We start from the raw sequence: 24914 nt of genomic DNA on the forward strand, positions 1-24914 counted from the left end.
AAGGGGGGGAACCTGCAGGAACTCGCAAGACATTTTCGTCTTGCAAAGGAAATTCGTTTTGCGAAGCCCTCCAAAACGGAAAACTCTTTTGTTTAGCGAGTTTTCCGTCTTGCGAGGCATTCGTCTTGTGGGGCACCACTGTAATCTGGAGGACCTCAACTAACTGGGGTTTTTTAAATGAATAATTTGTCCACAAGTCTTAGGTATCCAATACAATCAGTTTGACAATCCAGTATTCTTTCTACCAACCCCCACCCCCTGACATGAAATATGCCTTTCTCCAAGGCTAGCTGTCTGGAAACACACGCTTGGAAAATCAGTGAATAAAAATATTCTGCCTGCCACCTTGCTGCCAGGCCTTTAAGAATTTTTTGCATTGCACATTAATAGTATTCGTATTAATTAATTAAACACATAGATTAAAACATCTAAAACTCATTGATACATTATATATTTAAAGGCATTGGAACTGTTCATGGAAGGGAAATCTGAGTTTTTCAGCTGTGCCCATTGATGTTCTGAATGACAGCAGAGTACCACTGAGGGAATTTGTAACCGTGTTAGTTCTGCTCAGTCTTGTTCTTCTCTAAGCACTTAGGGAGGGAGAATTATTGGTAAAGGACTTCATTGCTTAATGTGACTCTCACACCTAAAGGCATCATTCTAACAATGCCGATAAGAGGCAATATCTTTTTGGAGGAAACAGAACACCTGAGACCAGTAGTGCATTCAAACATTTTTGCGTTTGTCTTCTGAGATCTCCAACAAATTGATGGGCTTGCAGTAACAGCTGGCTGGGAAGTGTGTTGTCTCTAGATCAGACCCCAACAGCAGAACTAGCCCTTAACACAATAGTCCAGGGCAGAAAAGACAAAATGACAGTGCAAATGTGTCTATACAAAAATGTTCAGAAAAATAAGCTGTTCAACATTGACCTCCTGAACGCCAAGTTATGGGTTCAAATGAGGCTTTGGGGGTTAATTTGTTATTCCTGCATGTTATGCCTCATTTGTTTTCTGAAATATAGATACTTGGGTAATATCAAATGAGAAATTCTAACCTCGGTTTATATATATTTTTAAAATAATATTGTGGTTTTATTTTTTAATACTGATGACTGGTGTTTTAATGTATTTTTAATCTTTTGTTGGAAGCCGCCCAGAGTGGCTGGGGAAACCCAGCCAGATGGGCAGGGTGTAAATATTATTATTATTATTATTATTATTATTATTATTATTATTATTATTATACCAAGGTGCTAGTTTTGGAATATGACTACAACTATGTTTGGGGGGGGGAATAAAATCTAAAAGTACACTTCTGGTTAATTTGGTTTTTGTTGTTCCATTTTAAAATGGGGGATGCAAATAATTCAGTTATTAACTGAAGTGTATCATATACAAGAATGGACCTCCAGAACGAATGAAGTTTGTAACTAGAGGTACCACTGCATCAATTTACTGCTTTGCAAGTGGTACCATTAAGAAGCAGATATCAGAAATTGCTGACTGTTGCCCCATGTGGTGATATATGCAACTGCAGCTGCTCCCCAACTTTGGTCTGGCCTCCACCTCCATTGGTGACCAGTGGATCCCCTGGATAGGAAAGAGGCTAAGAGAAAGAGAAAGATGTCCTTTACAGTGCTGAATTTTGCAAATTCTGCATTCCAGGGCAGAAAAACACACCTAAAGGTCTTAAACTATATTTACACACAGCAGTAGCAAATGAAACTCTATTCACCAAAGCAGTTATGTGTTCATCTCCGGAATATGACTGACCTCCAAAAAGGAAACCTGAACTCTACTCAATGTTTCAGGAGGGCCCTTTGTAGACAGAATGAATTATCACTTTGGGAAGAATCTTGGGAGTCCAGAACAGGCTTTCATGAGGAACATGAGATGAACAGCTGGGCCTTAGCATAAGGATGTGGTATGAAGAAGGTTCTATGGTTGATCTAGTCATTGACAGTGCCTAAGTGAGTCCATGCAAAATCTTAGTGGCCTCCCCTACTGTCATGACTCAGTCCACCAGCTCCAGCTTAAAAACCCCCAGTGCTGAGCTTGAAGAACTTCTGGAACAATGTATATTTACCGGCTCTGTGCTTCTGCCTGCTTTTGAATCTCCTGCCTGTGTAAAAAATGACCACGGAACTGCCCTGACTTTGCCTCTCACCTGACTCTTTGAGGTCCAGCGCTGAGGGCCTTCTGGCGGTTCCCTCATTGCGAGAAGCAAAGCTACAGGGAACCAGGCAGAGGGCCTTCTCGGTAGTGGCGCCTGCCCTGTGGAACGCCCTCCCATCAGATGTCAAAGCGATAAATAACTACCTGACATTCAGAAGACATCTTAAGGCAGCCCTGTTCAGGGAAGTTTTTAATCTGTGATATTTTAGTGTATTTTTGGTTTTTATGGAAGCCGCCCAGAGTGGCTGGGGAAACCCAGCCAGATGGGCTGGGTACAAATAAATTATTATTATTATTATTATTATTATTATTATTATTATTATTATTATGTGCTCCACTTGCTTGGACTCTGATCTTGGGCCAGCCCTGCTTTGGGTGTGGTGTGGCTCCTGGCAAGCCCCCTTGTAGATGAAATTGCTTCCACAAGGGAACTGCAGGTTGAGACCTCATGTTTGTGCATGGACAAAGATGTATCAGACCATCCTTGCAATGCTAAAACCAGAACAACGTTGTAACTTGAGTGAGAGTAAGTGCTGGGTGGCATGGGTGTGAATATAGCTAGGATACTGAGGAACATGACTGGGAAATTAGCCTATATTTGTGTCTTTTTAAAGAAGAATAGAGCTGTGACTCTGAGATCAGAGAAAGCAGTGAAAATTGATGGCAAGGAAGTACATGTTGTCCAAGATCTGTTCCAGAACTTGGCAGTGATCACTAGCAATGAATGCCCACACAGAGATCAAATAAATTGTGGCTTATGAGTTAGTTGCCTAGCTTTGTTCCAGTCCAAGTGTTTCACCAGGTGAGCAAAGCATCATTAGAAGATGCAATTTAGAAGATTACTGATCCAATAACCATTAAGCACAGCCTGCATTCATGCATATACATGACTGATGGTGGTTGGCTTCTGCAAAAGAAAACATGATATGCAAATTTGGTATACAACTCCTTATGTGATGCATATACAAGCAGTTTTATTTGGTTTTTGTTTTCAGAGGTTATAACTGGCTCGCCTAAAGGTTTGGAACTATTGAATTTTCTGGAGCAATGAGATTCATTAAGAAAAAGGACATGCTCATTTGGAATCCAAAGAACAAAGAAGCATCATTTCTGCTGATAGAATGGAACTAATCTTAGTTTCCTATGCATCTGGTGTCCAAGGAAATGATATCTGGTGATATGCATTATGAGGGAACAGTACAGGCTTGCTGGTCTCCCTATTGCTACCTGGCAGTGCTAAGGCCCAAGGACTCTATTGTTCAAATCAGAGCTTTTTTTCAGCTGGAACTTGCCAAAACTCAGTTCTGACATCTTTCATTTGGACACCATTGCCATTCTAAGAGAATGAGGAAGGTGTTCATTGTGAGTTCCAGCACTTCTTTTTCTAGAAAAACAGCAGTGGTTAAAAGTCTGGCAGAAAGACCATTTGGTCCATTCATGCTATTCTGAGCTGGGTTGAGGTGCGACATCTGGTTTCTATAGAATTGAAAAGCAAGTTTGATTGTCACTCCATCTTGACTATACTTAAAATAATGGAGTTGGAAGGTCTGTCATCTGGCATGAAACCAGAAAAGCCTGGGGCGGGTGTATTGTTGGAGAAGTATATGTGCTGGTCATGTCAGACAAGAAACCAGCTCCTTAGAGCACTTTCTGAACAATTCATTGCATGCACTGCAACATATTTGAGAGTGGAGTGTGGAGGCCGAAGGAGACAGCAAGTCACCATGTTGACATATGAGACCTAGGGAGGAGACCACATTGATTATATATTTCTCTCTGTGTAAAATAATTAAACTGCTTGATTAGTTTTGCACTATGTGCCTGAGATCCTATGTGGAAAATGCAGCAGGGAGCATGGAGGGCCACCCCTATAGTGGCTATAAGCATCTGGATGTGGTGGCCTGTGCCACCTTCCAGTCCCTTGCTCAACCACAGTCACGCCAACCTACCCTCAGGTCTTAAGGTGCTATATTAATATTGTTTTACATTTATATCCCACCTTTCCTCCAAGGAACATACAGTGGAGTGTATGGTTCTCCTCCCCCTCCATTTTATCCTCACAACATCCCTGCAGGGTATCTTAGACTGGCCAAGTAGGAATTTGACCGTCAGGCTCCCTGGTCCTGGCCCAACACTCTAACCACTACACCATACTTGGTGCTGGTCAGTATATACCAAGGCATCAGTTTTCAGGACCTACCACTAGTCGGGGGAAACCTCAGTTGCCAGATGCTGGCAGGGTGTGTGGAGAACAGCAAGATGTTGGAGAAGAGAGCTGCATGTGGCCTGTTTTGGAGGCCCTGCCTTGTGCCTGTCACCAAGGTTCATTTGCCTGTCTACTCAGCTTTTGTACATTGAATGGGGGTGGAGAATTTTGTCCTTTGCCTCAGAAATCAAGTCATCCACAATTTGATTATGAGTGAGGGAGTCTGAGCTGGTCAGCATTAACTCTGGATGGTGATGAACCCAGAGTTGTTTTCTCACAGGGTATCTCGTATGGCACCGACGTAGACTCGGGGGTTGCAGAGGAGAAGCCATTGTGGTTTGTAAGGTTTCAGTCTGCTTCTCCAAGCTTCCCACCAGACGAGTCATTGGTTTTGAGTGCCTCCCTCACCATCTTGCCACGAGGGCAACATCATGACAGCACAGCCAGCTGTGTGGGACACCATACTCATTATACAGCTCTTAAACCCAAAATCAGCCTTTCTCAACCTGTGGGTCCCCAGATGTTGTTGAACTACAACTCCCATCACCCCTAGCTAGCAAGGCCAGAGCTCAGGGATGATGGGAGTTGTAGTCCAACAACATCTGGGGACCCACAGGTTGAGAAAGGCTGCCCTAAATGCTTGCTCAGCTCCTCCTTATGCCCCTCTGGCTGCCCCCCATCGCTCACTTCTCATCTGTGGCAAATTGTAGCATGAGGAAATAATTTATTTATCTCTCCACACATTTCATAATTTTATAAACCTCTGTTGTGTTGCTGTCTCCCACCTTCTTAGTCAACCAATTGCTACCTTTCATATTTAATATCACCCGTGGCCTGTGGTAAATAAAGCATTTCAGTTACTGCAACTGCCAGGGTAACAATTACCCTGAACCAATGCCTGAACTTTCCCCTGCTAGGATACAACCTTAATGGAATTGCTTTCATTTTGGCCTTGGGATCCAAACCTCCCTTCTTTGCCTCTAGCTTAAATGCCATTGACAAGGGACAACTGCCTGAAATGTAACCCAGATAGGAATTCGCAGTCACTTCACGTTTATGCATTAGGCCCAAGAGCATTTCAATCATGTTCTATGGTGGTTAGTAAAAAGGAAAAGGGAAAAAATCACTTCTAGATTTCTTTGTTCTTCAGAACTCCTCGGTTTTACTATGAGGAGGACTGATATTACTTCTCTGTTTGGCTCTACTACAAATGTGTTTGGCTGACAAAGGAAATCAATGGAAAGGGATTCCTTGGCTTTCTGGAGGCCCTGTCTTGACTTGCATGTTCAGTTCCTGGACCTTGTGTTCCGCAAGAGTCAAAAGGAATACAGGATTATGCAAAGACGTCACACATCATTATTTATGGAAAACCTTTTCTGTCAGAAAGACAATGTCTGAAAATGAAAATTAAGTCTGCCTTGAAGGCATGGAGGAGAAAGAAAATGATCAAAAGATGCAATTTGCATTTCTTTGGGCTGGGATATAAGGAATTAGATGATCAGATGTGTGGCTCATATCCGCTAGTAGCTGTGTGTTTAGCATTGTGGGCCCTATTTTATGGCTCTCCTTTTGAGCTGAGGTTGAGCAGGACCCTCCCTACAGAAGTTCTGACACCTGCTGGAGACTGTTTTTATTCCAGCAGGCATTTTAATTGCAGTTGGAATTTGTATTTTTAACTGATCTTTATATTTTTGTATAGTATCTTTGCAACCTGCTTAGATACTATTGTAGTTAAGTGGTATATAAATTGTTTAAATAAAAAAGAGATAATCACAACTCACCACCTACCCAGCTACTTAGGCCCACACTACACATTTAAAGGGCATCCCCCAGAGAATCCTGGGAGCTGTTGTTTGTCAAGGATGCTAATAGTTGGTAAAAGTAAAAGTAAAGGTCCAGTCGTGACCGACTCTGGGGTTGCGGCGCTCATCTCGCTTTATTGGCCGAGGGAGCCGGCGTTTGTCCGCAGACAGCTTCCGGGTCATGTGGCCAGCATGACTAAGCCGCTCTGGCGAACCAGAACAGCGCACGGAAACACCGTTTACCTTCCCGCCAGAGTGGTACCTATTTATCTACTTGCACTTTGATGTGCTTTTGAACTGCTAGGTTGGCAGGAGCAGGGACTGAGCAACGGGAGCTCACCCCGTCACAGGGATTTGAACTGCTGACCTTCTGATCAGCAAGTCCTAGGCTCTGTGGTTTAACCCACAGCACCACCCGTGTCCATTAGTTGTTAGGAGACCTCTAATAACTGCTCCTAGCCCTCTTAACAAACTACAGCTCCCAGGATTCTATGTTATAATAGTTCAAATTTCTAATGCAGACGGGGCCATAGGACAGCCTTCTCCTTGAATGAATAGGAGGAGTTTGGAGTAGATGGAGTTTGATGATTCTGTGAATGGAGGTGGCATACAGGAAGTGAATATATCTATCTTAGCAAATGGAGCAAAGGCTGAAAAAAGACACCTTTCCACATGTACTCTTGATGTGCCTTGAGGCTGTCCCCCCCCCCTTCCATCACCCTCATCACTGCTTGGAATTTTGCAAAATGTTTGGCATTATACCTATTTCCCCACCGCTGTGACAACTGGGGGTCAGAGGATTGACGTGCCAGAGGGAAGACCCAAATATACCGTATTTTTTGCTGTATAAGACTCACTTTTTCCCTCCTAAAAAGTAAGGGGAAATGTGTGTGCGTCTTATGGAGCGAATGCAGGCTGCGCAGCTATCCCAGAAGCCAGAACAGCAAGAGGGATCACTGCTTTCGCTGCGCAGCAATCCCTCTTGTTGTTCTGGCTTCTGAGATTCAGAATATTTTTTTCCTTGTTTTCCTCCTCCAAAAACTAGGTGCGTCTTGTGGTCTGGTGCGTCATATAGAGTGAAAAATACAGTATCTAAAGGAGACTTCCAGCCATCTTAAAAGCTGCTGCAGAGTCTGAGATGCTTTCAGTGCAAAGTTTTGACTCTCCAAATGCAAGTGTTCAAAAGGTCAGAGAGTGGCCTTTATTAAACTCCTTTGTGGCTTGGTTTGTCAACAGTTTTTGTGGTCTGGTGAAAAGTCTTAAGAGAAAGAGAGAGAACCCTACCCTCTTTTACCTTTCTTGTGACTTTTAAAAACAACAAATTCCCACCATCCACCTGCACTGTTATTGAGCTTGGATCTTCTTCTTCCTCTCTTAATAGGCCCCAGGAGAAGTCATTAACACACTGTGTGGATACAAGACACTAAATAAAGAGGTAACAAACATTTTTAAGGTACCTGAGGGCTGAGCCAGGCATTAGGTAGCAGACATTTGTGGAGGGAGGAGGTTGTGCTTTGTGAGGCAGACGAGGGGGGAGTAAGGGATAGTAAGGGAAGGGGACATCATGGAGGCTATAAACATACACATGGAGCAAAGCAGATAAAGAGGCATTTTGTTCCTTGCTTGTGTAATAGTAAAACCAACTGAGGTCCTCACCCAATGAAGCCGAATAGTGAGAGCTTAAGGACAGGTGACAGGCAAGGCTTCCTCACACAGCACATAGTTCAGGTATGGAATTTGGTTCCACAAGATGGGCAGCTATCTTGGTTGGCATTAAATGCAAGCTAAACAAATTCATGGGGAACAAGGCTGCCAACACCTGTGGGCTACCTCCAGTGGGAGGTCCTGAGTACCAGGTGCCAGGGATCATAAGCTGAAACTCATGTCTCACTTGTGAGCTTCCCATTGCGGCATCTGGCTGGCTTCTGGAATAAGAGTGTAAGAAGAGCCGTGGAAAATGTTTGCAGAATACTTAAAAACTCAGTGTAAAAAAAGGTAGAACACAAATAGGATTTGAGTAAGAAGAGCAGTGGGAGCGAACTTTTTGTTTTTATTGTGAGATAAGGTGAAGGTATAGAGTAACTATAATATGCAGCATAAATTGAAATTTTTAGGGAACCATGGATGGAGGGAGGGGAAGTCGTAGGTAGAATGATTGATTGCTAAATTTGAAATGTTGTTGGATTGTTTAAAAATTATAATAAAATAAAATGTCACAAGAGCCCTGCTGGATCAGGCCAAAGTCCCTTCTGTGTTTTTTTTTAAATAATATTTTATTAGATTTTAACAAGAAAAAAGTTATAGAACAATTAAGAAGAACAAAAAGAAAAAAAACACCAGAAAAATACAAAAACCAAAATTTAATATAAAACAAAGAAAAAATAGAAAGAAAAATTAAAAATCCATTTTTTCCATTTCTTGCCATTCATTTACTTATTTTCCTGACTTCCTCTCACCTTCCTTTTTTGTATTCCATTTAAAAATTTAGTTCAGCAAATTCATACCCTCTTAATTTACCCTTGGTTATTTATCCTCATATATTATAACTTCAAATTTTCATCTAATATCAATCCATTCTTACAAATTCTTATTTTACCTTATTATTAGAACCGCTTCATTTCATTTCATTTCAACATCATTAACATTTAAAAAAAAATTTTACAGTTCATTTTACCCTTAATTTCGTTGACCTTATCTTACCTTCAAAACATTAAAATTTCAAAATTTTGACCATATTTAAACTTAACTCTTTCAAACCTTTCTGCTAAAGCCAATTAATTTCTTTCCAGCACATTTTAGTGTTTCATTAGTATTACACTAATTCCAGAAATAAAATAATTTATAAAAGAAAAGTTCTCATTCTGATTTTATCCAACTTCCCTTCTTCCTGGTTTCGGATAATGACAGTCCTTGCACCATTATATCCTGTCGATCAGTCGGGTGTTCTAATATCTGACAGGCCCAAGTCCCTTCTGGTCTAGCCTCTTCTTCTCATGGTGACCAACCAGGTGCCCCCAGGGGAAGCCCACAAACAGGAACGGAGCTCAACCGCAGCTCTCTCTCATCCTGCAATTCCCAGCAACTGGGATTCCAAGGCACGCTGTTTTTGACTCGCTATGTTGGAATCAAATCTTATAATTCCAGTTGGTTTTTGGTAGACCCATGAGATCCCTGTTAGTTTCATGTAATTTACAAGGAGAGCTGAGGGACTTACTCAGACTCAAAATATTGCCTTTAATGTGATTTGTTCTCTTTGTAGCGCCTGGAGCTGGTGGCCACTATTCACGTACGCGGCTGCATCCATGCGGTCGGCTTGTGGCTTAAAGACAATTTTGAAGCCACTTTTGGAATTGTTTGCTCTCTACTGTTTCCACAGGTATGTAAACAATGTGTTGCTCCTGGATGGCTATTCAGAGGTGTGTGTTTTCCCCCAAAACAGAGGTGAAGACATTACTTATTTACTATATATCACCATGAAACTACATTCCAAATACTTTTTTTAGAGACAGAATTCTGCATTAATTAAGCCAGATGGTTGGGGTATTGATAAAATAATTATTATTATTATTATTATTATTATTATTATTATTATTATTATTATTAAATGCAGGACAACCACTTCTGATTTTATTTTATTTTTAAAAAATCATTATAACTATATCTAATCTCTCAGCCCCTCACCAAATTATTCAGTATGGCTATTTGCATTAACTGACAGCCCCTGGTTTCTTCCTCTGGAATTCTGATCCTTACCTCGTTTTTTCAGAGACTCCAGATAGCAACATGGAAAAATTGCCAGAGTTTCCTTCCATGTTTTTTCAACTTGATTTGTGGCACTGAAAATGGGTTGCAATAAACCCCAATTACACTCCAATCTATCCAGAGTGGGTAGGCAAAACACAGCTGAAGTTTTGCAGGTCTCCTGTACCTTTTATCAAAAGCTTCCTGCTGTTGCTTTCTGTTTCATTGCTCATGGACCTCAAGTTTCCTAGATTCTAACCTTCATGTCCTGTAAAACCTCTTTTAAATGCATATTCAGATACATAGATAATTGATCAGTGCAGATAATTTATCATACTTCCGGTTCATATATCATAACATTATTCAGTCATGTACCCAAAAATGCTCTTGTTACTGTTTAACAGCCACTTATTCCATGGCTGTTACAAATGGAGAATTAATCATATTTCATTAGCTTTCAGTTGTGTTTCCAATCTGTTACACATATCAGAAAACCGCTCTGTCTCTTCATCTCTAGGAAACTAACACAAGGGAAGTCATAATATTGCTTTATTCTGCCTTGGGAAATCCTGTATGTGGTTGGAGCCCAACAGCCTTTTTAAATGTGTCCACAGACTCCTTCCAGTCAGCTAGTGCCATGACCTTTGTATCCAACAGGGACTGGGACACGAGAGTCAGAGGCTGCAGGCTCTTCACACTGATGAAGAAAGATGGTGTTGGTGACAAGCACGCACATCATGTGTGTCGTTAGCTATCCTAAAGAGCCAGTTGTGGCATAGTGGTTAGAGTGTCAGAATAGAGCCTGGGAGACCAGGGTTCAAATCCCTGCTCAGCCATGAAGCTCACCGGATGACCTTGTGCTAGTCACTGTCTCTCAGCCTGACCTACCTCACAGGGTTGTTATGAGGATAAAATTGAAAGGGGGGAAGTGTGTGCACCATCTTGAGCTCCTTGATGGGAAAAGTGGGGTATAAGTGTGATGAATAAATATTAAGCCAGTTGAGCAGAGGTTTGTATTGTGTTTCGGAGGGTTGCAAATACTCCACAAGTTTGTTGAGCAGCTTTCTCCAACCTCTTCAGTTGTCTTGGATGGCAACTCTCATCAGTCCACGCCATGCTGAGTAGATCTGATGGGAGATGCAGCCTAATCTGGAGGGCACCATCTTGTGGCAGGCTGTTTTTGAGCATCTACAGTTGTGAATTCATTGGATGCCAGCCTTGTCTTCAGGTAGTCTGGTTGGAGACTTAGGCTGAATAGCCAGAGTCAACCTCATGCTAACAGAGCCAAAAGCAGGAGAGAAGATTCAGAAGCTCACATCAGGGATGCACAATCCAAGCCAGGCAGCGATCAGGATCCAAGGCAGATCGTTGGATTAGAGGGGAGTGGAAGCTTAGGCTGTTTCCACATGCAAAAGTTGAAGAGCAAGCATGGGGAGTGGTCTCCATTTATACGCCGCTTGATGACTAAAAACAACCACAACCACAAAGCTGTTGACAAAAAACGCCAAAACAATAAAATTATCAATAAGAAAAATTAACAAAAATAATTTAAAATTTTTCAAAAAGTTAAAATTACTGACTAACACTCGCATGAACTTTCTAAGCTTCTGGGTAGGCTTGTCTAAGCAAAAATATTTTTGGCACTACAGTGAAGTGCCTGGCTGACATAAGCAGGAAGGGAGTTCTTACAAACTGACACCAGAAACAGAGCCATTTATGCTGATCAAAGCAGTGAATGGGTGCATATGAAGTAAGGCGATCTTGCAGGTAAACTGGTCCCAAGTTGTTAAAGGCCCTATACTAATAGTAACAACCTGAACTTGACCCAGTAGCAAATCAGAAACCAGCCGAGATTTCTGAGCACAGTTGTTCTATGCTGACAAGTCCTCACTCCTGTCAGTAGTAGTAGTAGTAGTAGTAATAATAATAATAATAATAATAATAATAATACTAATAATAATAATAATAATTTATTGTTTATACTCTGCCCAACTGGCTGGGTTTCTCCAGCCACTCTGGGTGGCTTCCTATTAAACATTAACCTATTAAACATTAAAAGCTTCCCTAAACAGGGCTGCAATCATGCTGTAGCATTTTGCACTAACTGCAACTTCCGAACCAAGCACAAGGGAAGCCCCACAGAGTGCATTGCAGTAATCCAAGCTTGAAATAACCAGTGAACTACTGTGGCCAGACTTTCCCAGTCCAGGAATGGCCATAGCTGTCAAACCAGTTGCAGCTGGTAAAAGGCACAGCTGGGTGCACCAGGATTGGCGCTTGCAGGTTGGCTAACTAGAGTGCTGAGGGAAGCCAGGACTCCAGCCTAGCTGGGGAACTCCAAGCACTGAGCAGTTCAGGAACAGAGCCATGGACTGCACTGACGTTGAGCTCTGGTTTGAAACGGAAGCCATAATGCTAGCTGGCATTTTTCTGGAAGCTAATCAGTGAGGCCACTCCCTGGCCGCATTGGATCGCATAACCTAGTTGGTGGAGTGCATGGCAGTACCACACAAGCCCCTTAATCACAACTTTTTGAATTATTTCTATCCCACTCTTCAGCCAGAAAGAGTCTCCAGGACAGGGTACATATATTCCAGTGCTGGACAGTCCCTGCTCGGAATTCCACGAAAGGAAAAGGGACTGCGCGAGCAGAGGAAAAAAGAAAACCCAGGCACTGATTCATAGTAACAGAATTCTTTCGAAGACCAGCTGGAGCAGAAAGGTTTCAATGAGAGGAGGAGTTGGGGGTCTTTCGGCAGAGCTGGCAGGGAGCCCCTGTGGCGCTGCCCTCTCCCTTTGCAATGCCTGCTGTGATCAAGCAAGGGAATGCTATCCTCCTCCCATTCACTGCTTCTGTTCCCTTTAAAGTAAGCAGGTGAAATGTCTCTCTTCCTCAAAGCACACAAAGTCCTCTCCAGCCATAGCAACCCTCCAACCCCCCAGCTGATTAACATCCATTTATAATCCTCAAAGAAGACTTTCTGAAAATCAGGGAAGGTTGCTAAGTGACAGGAAGGCATTTAGCATATCATTTACAAAAACAAAGTGTTTTAAAAGAAGGAAATAAATGCTCTTTAGCACCCCATAAAACCGAAAACTGTCCATTGCTTCAATAAACACATTATTCACATTAAGCAAAAAAATTGTTAGTGATGGTTTTGCCAAGATAAACAAACTTGAGCTCTCTTCTTTCAAATGTCAATATAGTTTTGTTAAGTAGATGATTCAGATGCAGTAATAATAACTTGCACTGTATTAGCCAGAATCTGCATGGCTTTAGAGAAAAGCATATTCTGGATGCTTTATTAATATTGTAGAACAGTAAAAACAATTTCTGGCCTTTTGGTCTTCACACATCACAAGACTCGGTGCACTTTGACTGTATAACTGTTAACAAAACCAAAAAAAAAGAAGAAAATGTTTTAAAAGCTTTTCTCTGTGTTCTCTCCAAGTCATCAATATCCATCCTAAAATTAGAGGAAGTGAAGGAGAGTGTTCGTCTTGCTGGGTAACACTCATGCAAACTGGGCAGACTGGGTAGGTGGTTAGGGAGGTGAAAACCAGGGGGACAGTGTCTGTTCCCCACAGCGGTCTGTTGAATTGCAAGTGTTACTCTATTGGTTGCTCTCAAACTGATCCCATCCATTATGCTGGCATCCTTCATAATTTTTTGCAAGGGAGATGGTTCTCTTTTGGTAAGAATCCACAGCTACAAGCCAGTATTTGAGCCTTATGATGGCCCCTGGAGCTTCCCCATCGTGGGGGACAGTGTAGGAGAGAGAAGAGAAGAGAAACAACTTGCCTACGAGTTTCCCCCTAACCTTCCCCAGTCCCTGCACTTCCCATGGTGCTACCACCAGTAGGGCAGAGGGATGAAGGGGAGGTAGTTATATTAAAAACAAACAAACAAACAAACCCAGCAACTTGCCTTATTTTCAGTTTTATGTCTTTGGTAAATGCTGTGCACAAGAAGAAGAAGAAGAAGAGTTTGGATTTGATATCCCAGCTTTCACTCTTATTCAGGAGTCTCAAAGTGGCTCACAATCTCCTTTCTCTTCCTCCCCCACAACAAACACTCTGTGAGGTGAGTGGGGCTGAGAGACTTCAGAGAAGTGTGACTGGCCCAAGGTCACCCAGCAGCTGCAGGTGGAGGAGCGGAGTCGCGAACCCGGTTCACCAGATTACGAGACTACCGCTCTTAACCACTACACCACAACTACATACAGCTTAAAATAGTGGTGGTGAACCTACAGCCAATGGGCTGGATTAGACCCACCAAACCACCTTTTTTCTCACCATTGTCACCAGTGTTTGACCTGAGACAGCAGTGTGGTGTATTGCACACCACAGGCAATAATGGCTCCCTTGTATCACTTTGATAGAAGGGATACAACAGGCTAGAAGTTTAAAAAATGGTGCCTGGCATGGAGAAAGTAGACAGAGAAAAGTTGTTTCTCCCTCTCATAACACTCGAACTCATGGACATTCAGTGTAGCTGAATGTTGGAAGATTTAGGACAATTGGAAGATTTGGGACATATAAAAAAAGGACTTCTTCATGCAGCACATAGTCAAACTATGAAACTTGCTCCCCAAGGACACAGGGATGGCCACCAACTTGGATGGCTTAAATTCAGCCACAATGGCTCTGCTCTGCCTTCACAGTTGGAGGCAGCAATGATTCCAAATGCCAGTGGCTGGAAACCGCAGGAGAGGAGAGTGGTCTTCTGCTCATGTTCTGCTCCCTGGTCTTTCACAGGCATCTGGTTGGCCCCTGTGAGAACAGGATGCTGGACTAGATGGGCCCTTGGCCTGATCCTGCAGGCTCTTCTGTCCTTATGGCTATGTCCTGCAATACACAAGCCCAGTTCACAGCACTGCTGCAGTTGTCTCACACATATACTTTACAAAATGAGACCAGAGGAGCACATGGTACCTTTAAGAGCTCTCATCTCGACACACCATTGTTTATTTTTAACTGGGTAATGTAAAACCAGATGCCATTTTTTTTACTTGAACTATCACAGAGAGTTCAAACTCGGCCCATCACCTCCTGGCAAGTAGAAGGGGAAGAAATGGAGGCAGTGAGAGATTTTACTTTCTTGGGCTCCATGATCACTGCAGGTGGTGACAGCAGTCACGAAATTAAAAGACGCCTGCTCCTTGGGAGAAGGGCGATGGCAAACCTAGACAGCGTCTTAAAAAGCAGAGACATCACCTTGCCAACAAAGGTCCGTATAGTTAAAGCCATGGTTTTCCCTGTAGTGATGTATGGAAGTGAGAGCTGGACCATAAAGAAGGCTGATCGCCGAAGAATTGATGCTTTTGAATTATGGTGCTGGAGGAGACTCTTGAGAGTCCCATGGACTGCAAGAAGATCAAACGTATCCATTCTTAAGGAAATCAGCCCTGAGTGCTCACTGGAAGGACAGATCGTGAAGCTGAGGCTCCAATACTTTGGCCACCTCATGAGAAGAGAAGACTCCCTGGAAAAGACCCTGATGTTGGGAAAGATGGAGGGCACAAGGAGAAGGGGACGGCAGAGGACGAGATGGTTGGACAGTGTTCTCGAAGCTACAAACATGAGTCTGACCAAACTGCGGGAGGCAGTGGAAGACAGGAGTGCCTGGTGTGCTCTGGTCCATGGGGTCACGAAGAGTCGGACACGACTAAACAAACAAACAAACATCACAGAGAATTCAGTGACTATCCTAAGAGTGCGTCCCAGCTTCTCCCGGGTGTAAATGGATTTGTCAGTGAAAACATTCACCTGTTAATTCATAGTTAAGTGGATATGGCTGTCAGCAGCTAATTGTTCAGCCCATCTCCTGACTTCTGTATGTTCCCTTGCAATTAACAGAGACAGTGTTGTCTAATTGATAGAGCACTTCATATAAACTCTTCTCTTCACCCATTTCAGTTTACAAGGCTGTTTACCAGATCGATTAGCACTAAAGAAAGTCATTAGTATTGTTTATACACAACAAAGCCAACACGAAACAGAAATTGTTCAGCTTAACTTAATAAATATTGCTCTTGTCACTTAGTTCTCTTCATATTGACACTAATCGCCATTGGTATAAATCTAATTTTCAAGAAAGTGACAGTTCAGAAGCTCTGAAGAAACAGCTGTGAGAGCCCTTTAGAAATCAAATGTAGCTAAACTGAGCCATGAGAGTCAATGGCATTAATCTGCCAACAGGCTGTTGCTTGAAAGTATCCCACCAGCCCAGGGCCAGATTAAGACTTAAGAAGAGCCTGAGTAGGGAAACTGCATTTTCTCGCTGTTCATGGAGAGCACATAACATGCCTCAAGCAGAAACTACAATTTTGCATGCACCTGTTTAGACCTGTGGGTGTTTCTTCTCTGCTGTGACATCTCCACGTAGATGGGTGGTCACATTATAGGCACAGTTGTGTTTTTTAGTCAAATGCTAATTTCTAGCTGTACTTACAGTACCTGGAGCAAATTACCGTAGCAGTCGGTGTGTGTCCATCAGTCACAGCTTCATTCAATTTAATTCAAATTATTTTATTCAATCTAAAGTTAGGCAACTCAAACCCTTGAGAATTGCTATGCTAAAAAAAACCACAACCAACACTGTTACACGCAGATAGAGTGGGTTAAGAACTTGGGTTAAGAACTTAATTCATTCTGGAGGTCCGTTCTTAACCTGAAACTGTTCTTAGCCTGAAGTACCACTTTAGCTAATGGGGCCTCTCGCTGCGGCCACGTGATTTCTGTTCTCATCCTGAAGCAAAGTTCTTAACCCAAGGTACTATTTCTGGGTTAGCGGAGTCTGTAACCTGAAGCGTCTGTAACTCAAACTACCACTGTACTTCTGAGCTAGCAAATTGAACTTGTATGCATTGCACAAATCTATCTTCACCAGTGACCATCCTGTCTGGGAGCCGTCTCTGGTATTAATCTGAAAACTGACTGTTGCGTGAAAGCATCTTACCAAGCCAGGGCCAAATTGAGAAATAAGAACTTAAGAAGGGCCTGCTGGATCAGGCCCACCTAGCCCAACATCCTGTTCTCAAGAGTAGCCAACCAGATGCCCCAGTGAGAAACCTGCAAGGAGGATTGGAAGGCAAGAGCACTCTCTCTTTCTCCCCACCTGTGGTTTCAATCAGCTGATATTCAGAAGCATTGCTGCCTCCAGCTATGAAGGCAGAGCATAGCCATCATTGCCATTAGCCATCGAGAGCATTCTCTCCTCCTCCATGAATTTGCCTAATCATCTTTTAAAGACATCGAGGTTGGTGGCCATCACGGCCCTCTGTGGGAACAAGTTCCATCATTTAGCTATGCACTTCATGAAGACTTTGTTTTATCTGCCCTGAATCTCTATAAAGACCTTTAGAGGTCCTAAGCACAGAAAAGATTGTGGTGCCCAACCCCTGTATGTAATTCAAAATAAAACCAATACTAAACCAAAAAAAAAATATTTTTTGAAATGACAAAGTTTGCATGTGTGCTGAAATGTGCATGCATGTATGTCATGTGCAGCACATGCCGGGATCCATTTTTCTTGCATTATTTTGTTAATGTCTCCCTGGTTTAGGTGGATATTAGTAATAAAAAGAGGACCAAAAATGTGGGAGGAGTGTGGAGTATAAGGAAATCAGAGTTCTGATTTTCCCCATGGTGATTACTGTCGGAAATCAAGCCTTTATCAGGAGAAACTGGCAACTCTCCCAGGCACCCGGCATGATTCCCTGTTGACCTCCCTGGCTGCATTCCCCAGCAAGATCCAGGCTAGGTCTTGATAGGCGATCCTTCTCAGCGTGAGAAGAACACACCCCTCTTTCCTGCCCCCTGGCAGGGGAAAGAGTTAGACAGAAACGTATTTACATGCCTTTATTTCTGTCTTTGCAGCATTACAAAAAACATGACTGCTCTCTTCAAACTCCAGCAGTCTAGTGACAAACACTTCCTGGACAGGAACAAACGGAAGAGCTCATATTACACTCTGAGCTAATTCCGGTGTTTCGCACTGTGAATTGACTGTCCCTCTGATTCCCACGGGCAGTCCCAACATTCCCATCATGTTTACTTTTCAAGCTAGCACTTTGCAGCTGCATTGCATCCATATCGTAACATACTTAGCTGCTTTATTTGTAATATGTCAAATTCTTTCAAAATTTTCTCATTTTTTTTGCTTTGCTGGATCCCTAAGTATATGTGTGGTCTGCCTGTTGGATAATTCAGCACAGCACCAAACTTACTGATTCCAAAGACCTACCACACCAGAAATAATTTCTTAGGAGAACAGCAGGCATGCAAATAGACGTGCTAGCAATACAATGTCATCATCTATGACTGCAAAATTATGTTGCAAGTAGAGGTTTTCATGCAGATGCTTGTTTCTTTATATCCCATCTTTCAAAACAAAGATCCTGCCAAGGCAACATACAGAGAGCACAACCAACCATAATATCCAGATTGCTGGTGCTACCCACGGAGGTTTAGAGTTGGAATAGCTTATAAGTATAGCAGTATTTTATAAGAATGAGAGGCTGCAGGGATTGGTTTTAGTTTGGGGTGTGTTTATTATGGCAGCAGTGCAACTTAGTGCAATTTTCAAAGGTTTTTAAGGCAAAAAGAAAAAGAAAACCAGGCAGGGTGATTTTCCAGGGACAATTACCAGAAAATCCCCAACTACCCTTTGTAAGTAGAAATAGTTGGTGCCTTTTATGTCAACCTCACTAGGTTGAAAAGCTGAATGAAGTTGAGCCAAACAACTTCATCACAGCTGGTGGCATCAAAAAAACATCATTACCTGGAGATACAGGAGACTTTTAAGAGACTTGAGCGCAGTATGATAGACTGATGCGAACACTTACTGATTTTTTCCCTGGCTAAGATTGTCTAATCAAAGAGGCACTGCAGATTTTTAAAGCACACACATGCAGACATGCACACAACCTGTCTGATCTCAGAACCATAAAATTATGAGCTAAAATTTTATGGGCTAAAATTATGAGTGCACATATAATGGGTGGCAGTGACTCTTAAACAATATATCTGGGGGAGGGAGAAGAGACGTGTCTGCTGTAGGCCATAGTTTCATTGAATTTGGTTCAAGCTGTTTTCCTGCAAATAAGCTGTCATTAGAGTGATCAAGAAGTTAATGCAAATCAAGCAACTTCTCTGATTTTTCCTGAATGCCTGCTGTTCCTAGTGCACACAGGATGGTGCTGATTAATGCTCTTACAATCATTATTTATCATCAGCATCTGTTTCCTAGCTAACAGCTTCTACCTGATTATTTTTTGAAGAACAGAACACATTCTCTGTTATAGTATATTGCTTGCAATTGCTGCATTGGGACCGTTATCAAGGGAGATATCAGGTGGAAAGTTATAAATAAGCCCACTTTGCGAATGAAGAAATAGCGCTTGTCACTAATGAATACATTTTCCTGCTCACAATATACCATATTGAGCTCTCTCTCTTGATCTGAAATAACAAAGGCCCAGTTTATAGATTTTTAGGCTGATCTGGCAGTTGCTGGAATCTCAGCCTCTGTCAGCACTTCTCCAGATGGTTGTCTACGTTATGAATAGTGGCCCACATAATAGGAAGCTACCTGTTTTCAGGAGTCTGTGTCCTCCTATTATGCTTGGAACGCAGGAACACGAGAAGAGACTGGCTGATGGATCTGGGCAAAGGTCCATTTCACGCAACATCCTGTGCTCACATGCCCATGGGAAGCCCACCGGCAAGACCTGCCTGCAACCGTGCTTTCCCCACTTGTAATCCCTAGAAACAGATACTGTCTTTGAAGATGTAATGCCTCCAGCAGTAGAACTGGAGCATAGCTATCATGGCTAGTAGTTGCTAGCAAACTTATCCTCCATGATTCAGGTAGGTAGCCGTGTTGGTTTGTCATAGTAATACAGTAGTACCTCGGGTTACATACACTTCAGGTTACATACGCTTCAGGTTACAGACTCCGCTAACCCAGAAATAGTGCTTCAGGTTAAGAACTTTGCTTCAGGATGAGAACAGAAATCGTGCTCTGGCAGCGCAGCGGCAGCGGGAGGCCCCATTAGCTAAAGTAGTGCTTCAGGTTAAGAACAGTTTCAGGTTAAGAACGGACCTCCGGAACAATTAAGTACTTAACCCGAGGTACCACTGTAATAAATAACAAGAAGAAAGGTTTCTTAAAAAAAATTATATTAAAAGATGATCCAAAAAGAACTCCCTTAAAAGAATCAAGTCTTTTTGTCTTAAGACAGTCTTTAGAAGAATCTTTCCATATACATACAGTGGTACCTCAGGTTACATACGCTTCAGGTTACATACGCTTCAGGTTACAGACTCTGCTAACCCAGAAACTACCTTCGGTTAAGAACTTTGCTTCAGGATGAGAACAGAAATCATGCTCTGGTGGCGTGGTGGCAGCAGTAGGCCCCATTAGCTAAAGTAGTTCTTCAGGTTAAGAACAGTTTCAGGTTAAGAACGGACCTCCAGAACAAATTAAGTACTTAACCCAAGGTACCACTGTGAGTGTGTGGGTGTGTGTGGGTGTTTCCAGTAGCACCTTAAAGACCAACTAAGTATAAGCTAAGTATGAGCTTTCATGTGTATACACACAAATATATATAATATATCCTCCATGAATCTGTCTAATCCTTCTTTACTGTCATAAGTTAGGTGCTGGTACCCAACATTGCCTCAGCTCTTTATGTTTGGCATATTATACACTGAAGCAGAGCTTTTGTTACATTCTTAAAAAATAAATATTACGTTTATATACCACCTTTTCCTCAAGGTGGTCACATGGTTCTCCTCCCCATTTTATCCTCACAACAACCCTGTGAAGTGAGCTTCATGGCTGAGCAGGCCATGATCCAACCCCAAGCATTACACCACAGACTGCAGTCCTAAGCACACCAGTGAGTAAGCCCTGCTGAACACAAGGAGGTTTACTTCAGAGTATACATGCATAGCATAAGGAGTAAGCCCCGCCCTGTGTAATCAATCACATGACGCAGTGCATGCACACCATTTGAATGGCAATGCCCATCAACTTGGGGGGGGGGAGTGACCCCCTCAAATATTTTATTGGGGAGAGAGCAAGACTCCTGGGCCTCTAGGAGTTGGCTCCTATGCACTATTACTTATTTAAAGGTAAAGGTAAAGGTAAAGGTACCCCTGCCCAAAGGCCAGTCGTGTCCAACTCTAGGGTTGCGTGCTCATCTCACTCTAGAGGCCGGGAGCCGGCACCATCCGAGGACACTTCCGGGTCACGTGGCCAGTGTGATGACGCTGCTCTGGCGAGCCAGCACCAGCGCAACACACGGAAACGCTGTTTACCTTCCCGCTATAAAGCAGTACCTATTTATCTACTTGCACTTAAGGGTGCTTTCGAACTGCTAGGTGGGCAGGAGCTGGGACCGAACGATGGGAGCTCACCCCGCCGCGGGGATTCGAACCGCCAACCATACAATCGGCAAGTCCTAGGCGCTGCGGTTTTACCCACAGCGCCACCTGCGTCCCATTACTCATTTAGTTTTACCTAATTTTAATATTTTATATTTAAATTGTTGCAACTCAACCTGGGATCACATGGTGAAGGGTGGGCAGGATTATACCTTGTGTAGTTATTACAGTTATCCTGACAGTATACTGGAGTACAGGGATGGGAAACCTTCTTGGCCCCATGGGCCAGATATTTAATTACCTGCCCCCTGCACCTAGGCCAACTTTGACAGGCGGGCAAGATTTGAGAGGTGGGCGAGTCCACCTACCTGTCAAAGTTGGCTAGCGGGGGTGAAGGGAGCTAGTGACCAAGCAGGATTGAACTCCTCGTCGATCAGCGGATGGGCGGCTGGGATCAGTCCAGCCAGATGCACACAGCCAAACCAAGCAGATTTGAACAGCTTTCTGCAGGAACAGACTGCATGCACCAGTTCCCCACAGGATTGACTCTGTGCACATCTGAAGCAAGTAGAACTTGTGCTCTCCCTGCTCATTAGCTGGTGGGAAGCGCGGGTGTTGAATTCTGCTGAGTGCAGGGATCCACTGTGCCCGCAGAACTGTCCATCAACGGGATTTCAGCAGTCCATTCATGTGATGTCATAGAAATAAATCCCAGTGAAGCAAGTAGTTGCATTCGCATGTACAGTCATACCTCGGGATAAATGTGCTTCAAGTTAAGTATTTTCAGGTTGTGCTCTACAGAGACCCAGAAGTAATGGAGAGCGTTACTTCCGGGTTTCGCTGTGCGCGCATGCGCATACAGTCAAAATGACATCACGCGGAAACGGCGACATGCGGATGCGGGTTGCGTTCGCTTCAGGATGCGAACGGGGCTCCGGAACGGATCCTGTTCACATCCCGAGGTACCACTGTAATAGTAAACCATGGTTAATTACTACGTCCGTTAGCTGTTACAAACCCAAGCAAGTTTCTCTTTTTTTTAACTTCTTTTTATTCATTTTCTGTAATCAAACAACAACATAAAGGGAAAATAAAAACAAAAAATAGCCCACACATACCAAAGAAAAAGGCAAACATCACCCAAAGCAAAAAAAAAGACAGAGGTTAGTTTTGCTTTCATGGAATCGGGCTTGTTACTTCATACAAACCAGAGATTGTCATTTATTACAAGCTGCAGTTAGTTGAACAAACCAGCTTCATAACCCAATGGTTTAAAGTTGACGTGTGAGCCAGAATCCCACCCACCAGGCTCATTCCAGCTTGTGCTAGTTGCTAAACCCCTAGTTTTACATTAAATGCATTGGGACTTACTGCTGAGTAAATATAAGCAGGCTTGTGCTGCACAGCCTTCATGGCGCTGCCTTTGGACCTCTCACTGCTCAGGGAGCTGGGATGTGTGCGCTACCACGTCAGAGGGACGGTTAACAGACTGAATCATAAACGGGGCTGTTCTTGGCAGAGGCAATAAAGGGAGTTCTTTTTCAATCTAATATTATATATTGGGCTTCTGTAAGTTTTAGAGTGATTAAGCAATATGAGCAATCTTTTTGAAAATGAGCTTCCACTGCGCAGGATCCTTATTTAAATAAAATAAAACAAATACCCCCCAAAAAATACATTATGAAAACCTACATTCCCACACATACATCACAACTAATAAAACTATGCATCTATAAAACATGGTATTAAGGGATCTACAAGCTAGTATAAACAAAACTGATCTCTGGTTTTCTGGAGAATTTGTGAACGAAATGAAGATCCACAATTCTCCCACAAAGGTATCTTCATGCTTTGTTCTTCTTGCCATTCTTAATTTGGGAGTCGTTTTTTCTGTAAGGGCAACACACCACACTCCTTGTATCAGGCCTTCAAGTTTCAACACACCACACTCCTTGTATCAGGCCTTCAAGTTTGTACTTTTAAAGTCCTTAACTGTTTCTCCTCATCTTGGTTGCCCTCCTCTGCTTGTCAACATCCTTCTTAGATTGTGGTGCCCAGAATTGGACACAGAATTCCAGGTGTGGTCTGACCAAGGCAGAAAAGAGTGGGACTGTGACTTCCCTTGGGACACGGGTGGCGCTGTGGTCTAAACCACTGAGCCTAGGGCTTGCTGATCGGAAGATCAGCAGTTCGAATCCCCGCGACGGGGTGAGCTCCTGTTGCTCGGTCCCTGCTCCTGCCAACCTAGCAGTTCGAAAGCACGTCAAAGTGCAAGTAGATAAATAGGTACTGCTCTGGCAGGAAGGTAAACGGTATTTCTGTGCGCTGCTCTGGTTTCACATGAAGCAGTGTAATCATGCTGGCCATGTGACCCGGAAAAACTGTCTGTGGACAAACGTTGGCTCCCTCAGCCAATAAAGCAAGATGAGTGCCACAACCCCAGAGTTGTTCGCGACTAGACTTAACTGTCAGGGGCCCTTTACCTTTACCTTTATGACTTCCCTTGACCTGGACACTTGACTTCTGCTGATGCAGCCTTAGAATTGCATTAGCTTTTTTGCAAGGACCAACTAAAGGTACCTCTGCTGCTAATAAGGTTAGCTTCCAAGAGTGCCCAAATGGACCCATTGCCTTTTGCACGGTGGCTGCTGTGCTGCACCATGGAAGGTAAACACAGCTGTTCTTACTTGCTGTGAACTTTCCCTGCAGGTTCTTCTATTAAAGCAGCTTTGCTTGGGTTACGCATACTCACACTGTTGTATTAGGGAAACCCTGGCTGTACACATACATACCCTGTCATAATTGCATTTTAAAGCACACATGTTAACAAGTAATTTTGTCTCCATCTTTTCTTGCAGGCAGTAGGTTTGGTGATGGCCTGGTTATACTGGCAAAAGCTCAACGAGATTCATTACAGGCTGGACACTGTGGATTTCAAGGCACTAGACATGGCTGACTTCGACTTTGCCTCTCTGGACCTCACTGGTGCTGGTTGGTGCTGGTGTTTGCCCCGTGAAGGTGGCTACTTACCAGTCCTTGACAAAGAGGATGACACAGTAAATGATGACATCTTCCAGAGTAAAGTTTGATTGTATTTTGGGACTGTCTGCAAGACCGGCTTTCTGAGAGAGTCTGGTCAAGGCTTAGTGAATCCGTAGATGCAGGGTAGCATTGTGATTTGTTTCATTTAGCAAAGCGAGAAGTAGGTATGACAAAGGGTGCTATGTCTTTAAAATCCCACACAGTCTTCAAGAAGGGTGTGGTTGGTTGGTGTTAATGTGGGTTAATTTGGGTTTGGTGAGTGTCCTGAGATAGCATTTTTTATTATTTTATGATTCCACACTTTTTTTGTATGTCTTTTTTGGAAATAAAATATGTTCTTGCCTTTATCCAATATCTTCCACTGAAAGCATCCTGGAATGTAGGAGCAGGTACAACATGAAAGTCGCACATGTTTGCATCCCGTGTAAAATTCCAAAATGCTCCTCTTTTCTCACCCAGATGCATCTGGTCCCCTGAAATCCACTATATTTATCTGCAGCTCTGACTTCACACCATTTTAAAGGCTACATAAACCCAGTCAACCAGGGA

At 43.0% G+C, this 24914-nt stretch overlaps 1 protein-coding gene across 3 annotated transcripts in view; it reads left to right on the plus strand.

The window, feature by feature from the left end:
- Positions 1-24712, plus strand: part of LOC309345454 (tetraspanin-15-like) — an 89549-nt gene extending 64837 nt beyond the window's left edge. For all 3 annotated transcript variants that reach the window (XM_081868534.1, XM_081868533.1, XM_081868532.1), the window contains 3 exons: positions 7570-7623; positions 9448-9564; positions 24182-24712. In XM_081868534.1, coding sequence (XP_081724660.1) covers positions 7570-7623; positions 9448-9564; positions 24182-24412 — 402 coding nt within the window. In that variant the 3' untranslated portion in view covers positions 24413-24712. The remainder of the gene's footprint in view (positions 1-7569; positions 7624-9447; positions 9565-24181) is intronic.
- The last annotated feature ends 202 nt before the right edge of the window (positions 24713-24914 follow it).

This window comes from Podarcis erhardii (assembly GCF_964252035.2).
Source record: "Podarcis erhardii genome assembly, chromosome: 7".
Taxonomy (NCBI): domain Eukaryota; kingdom Metazoa; phylum Chordata; class Lepidosauria; order Squamata; family Lacertidae; genus Podarcis; species Podarcis erhardii.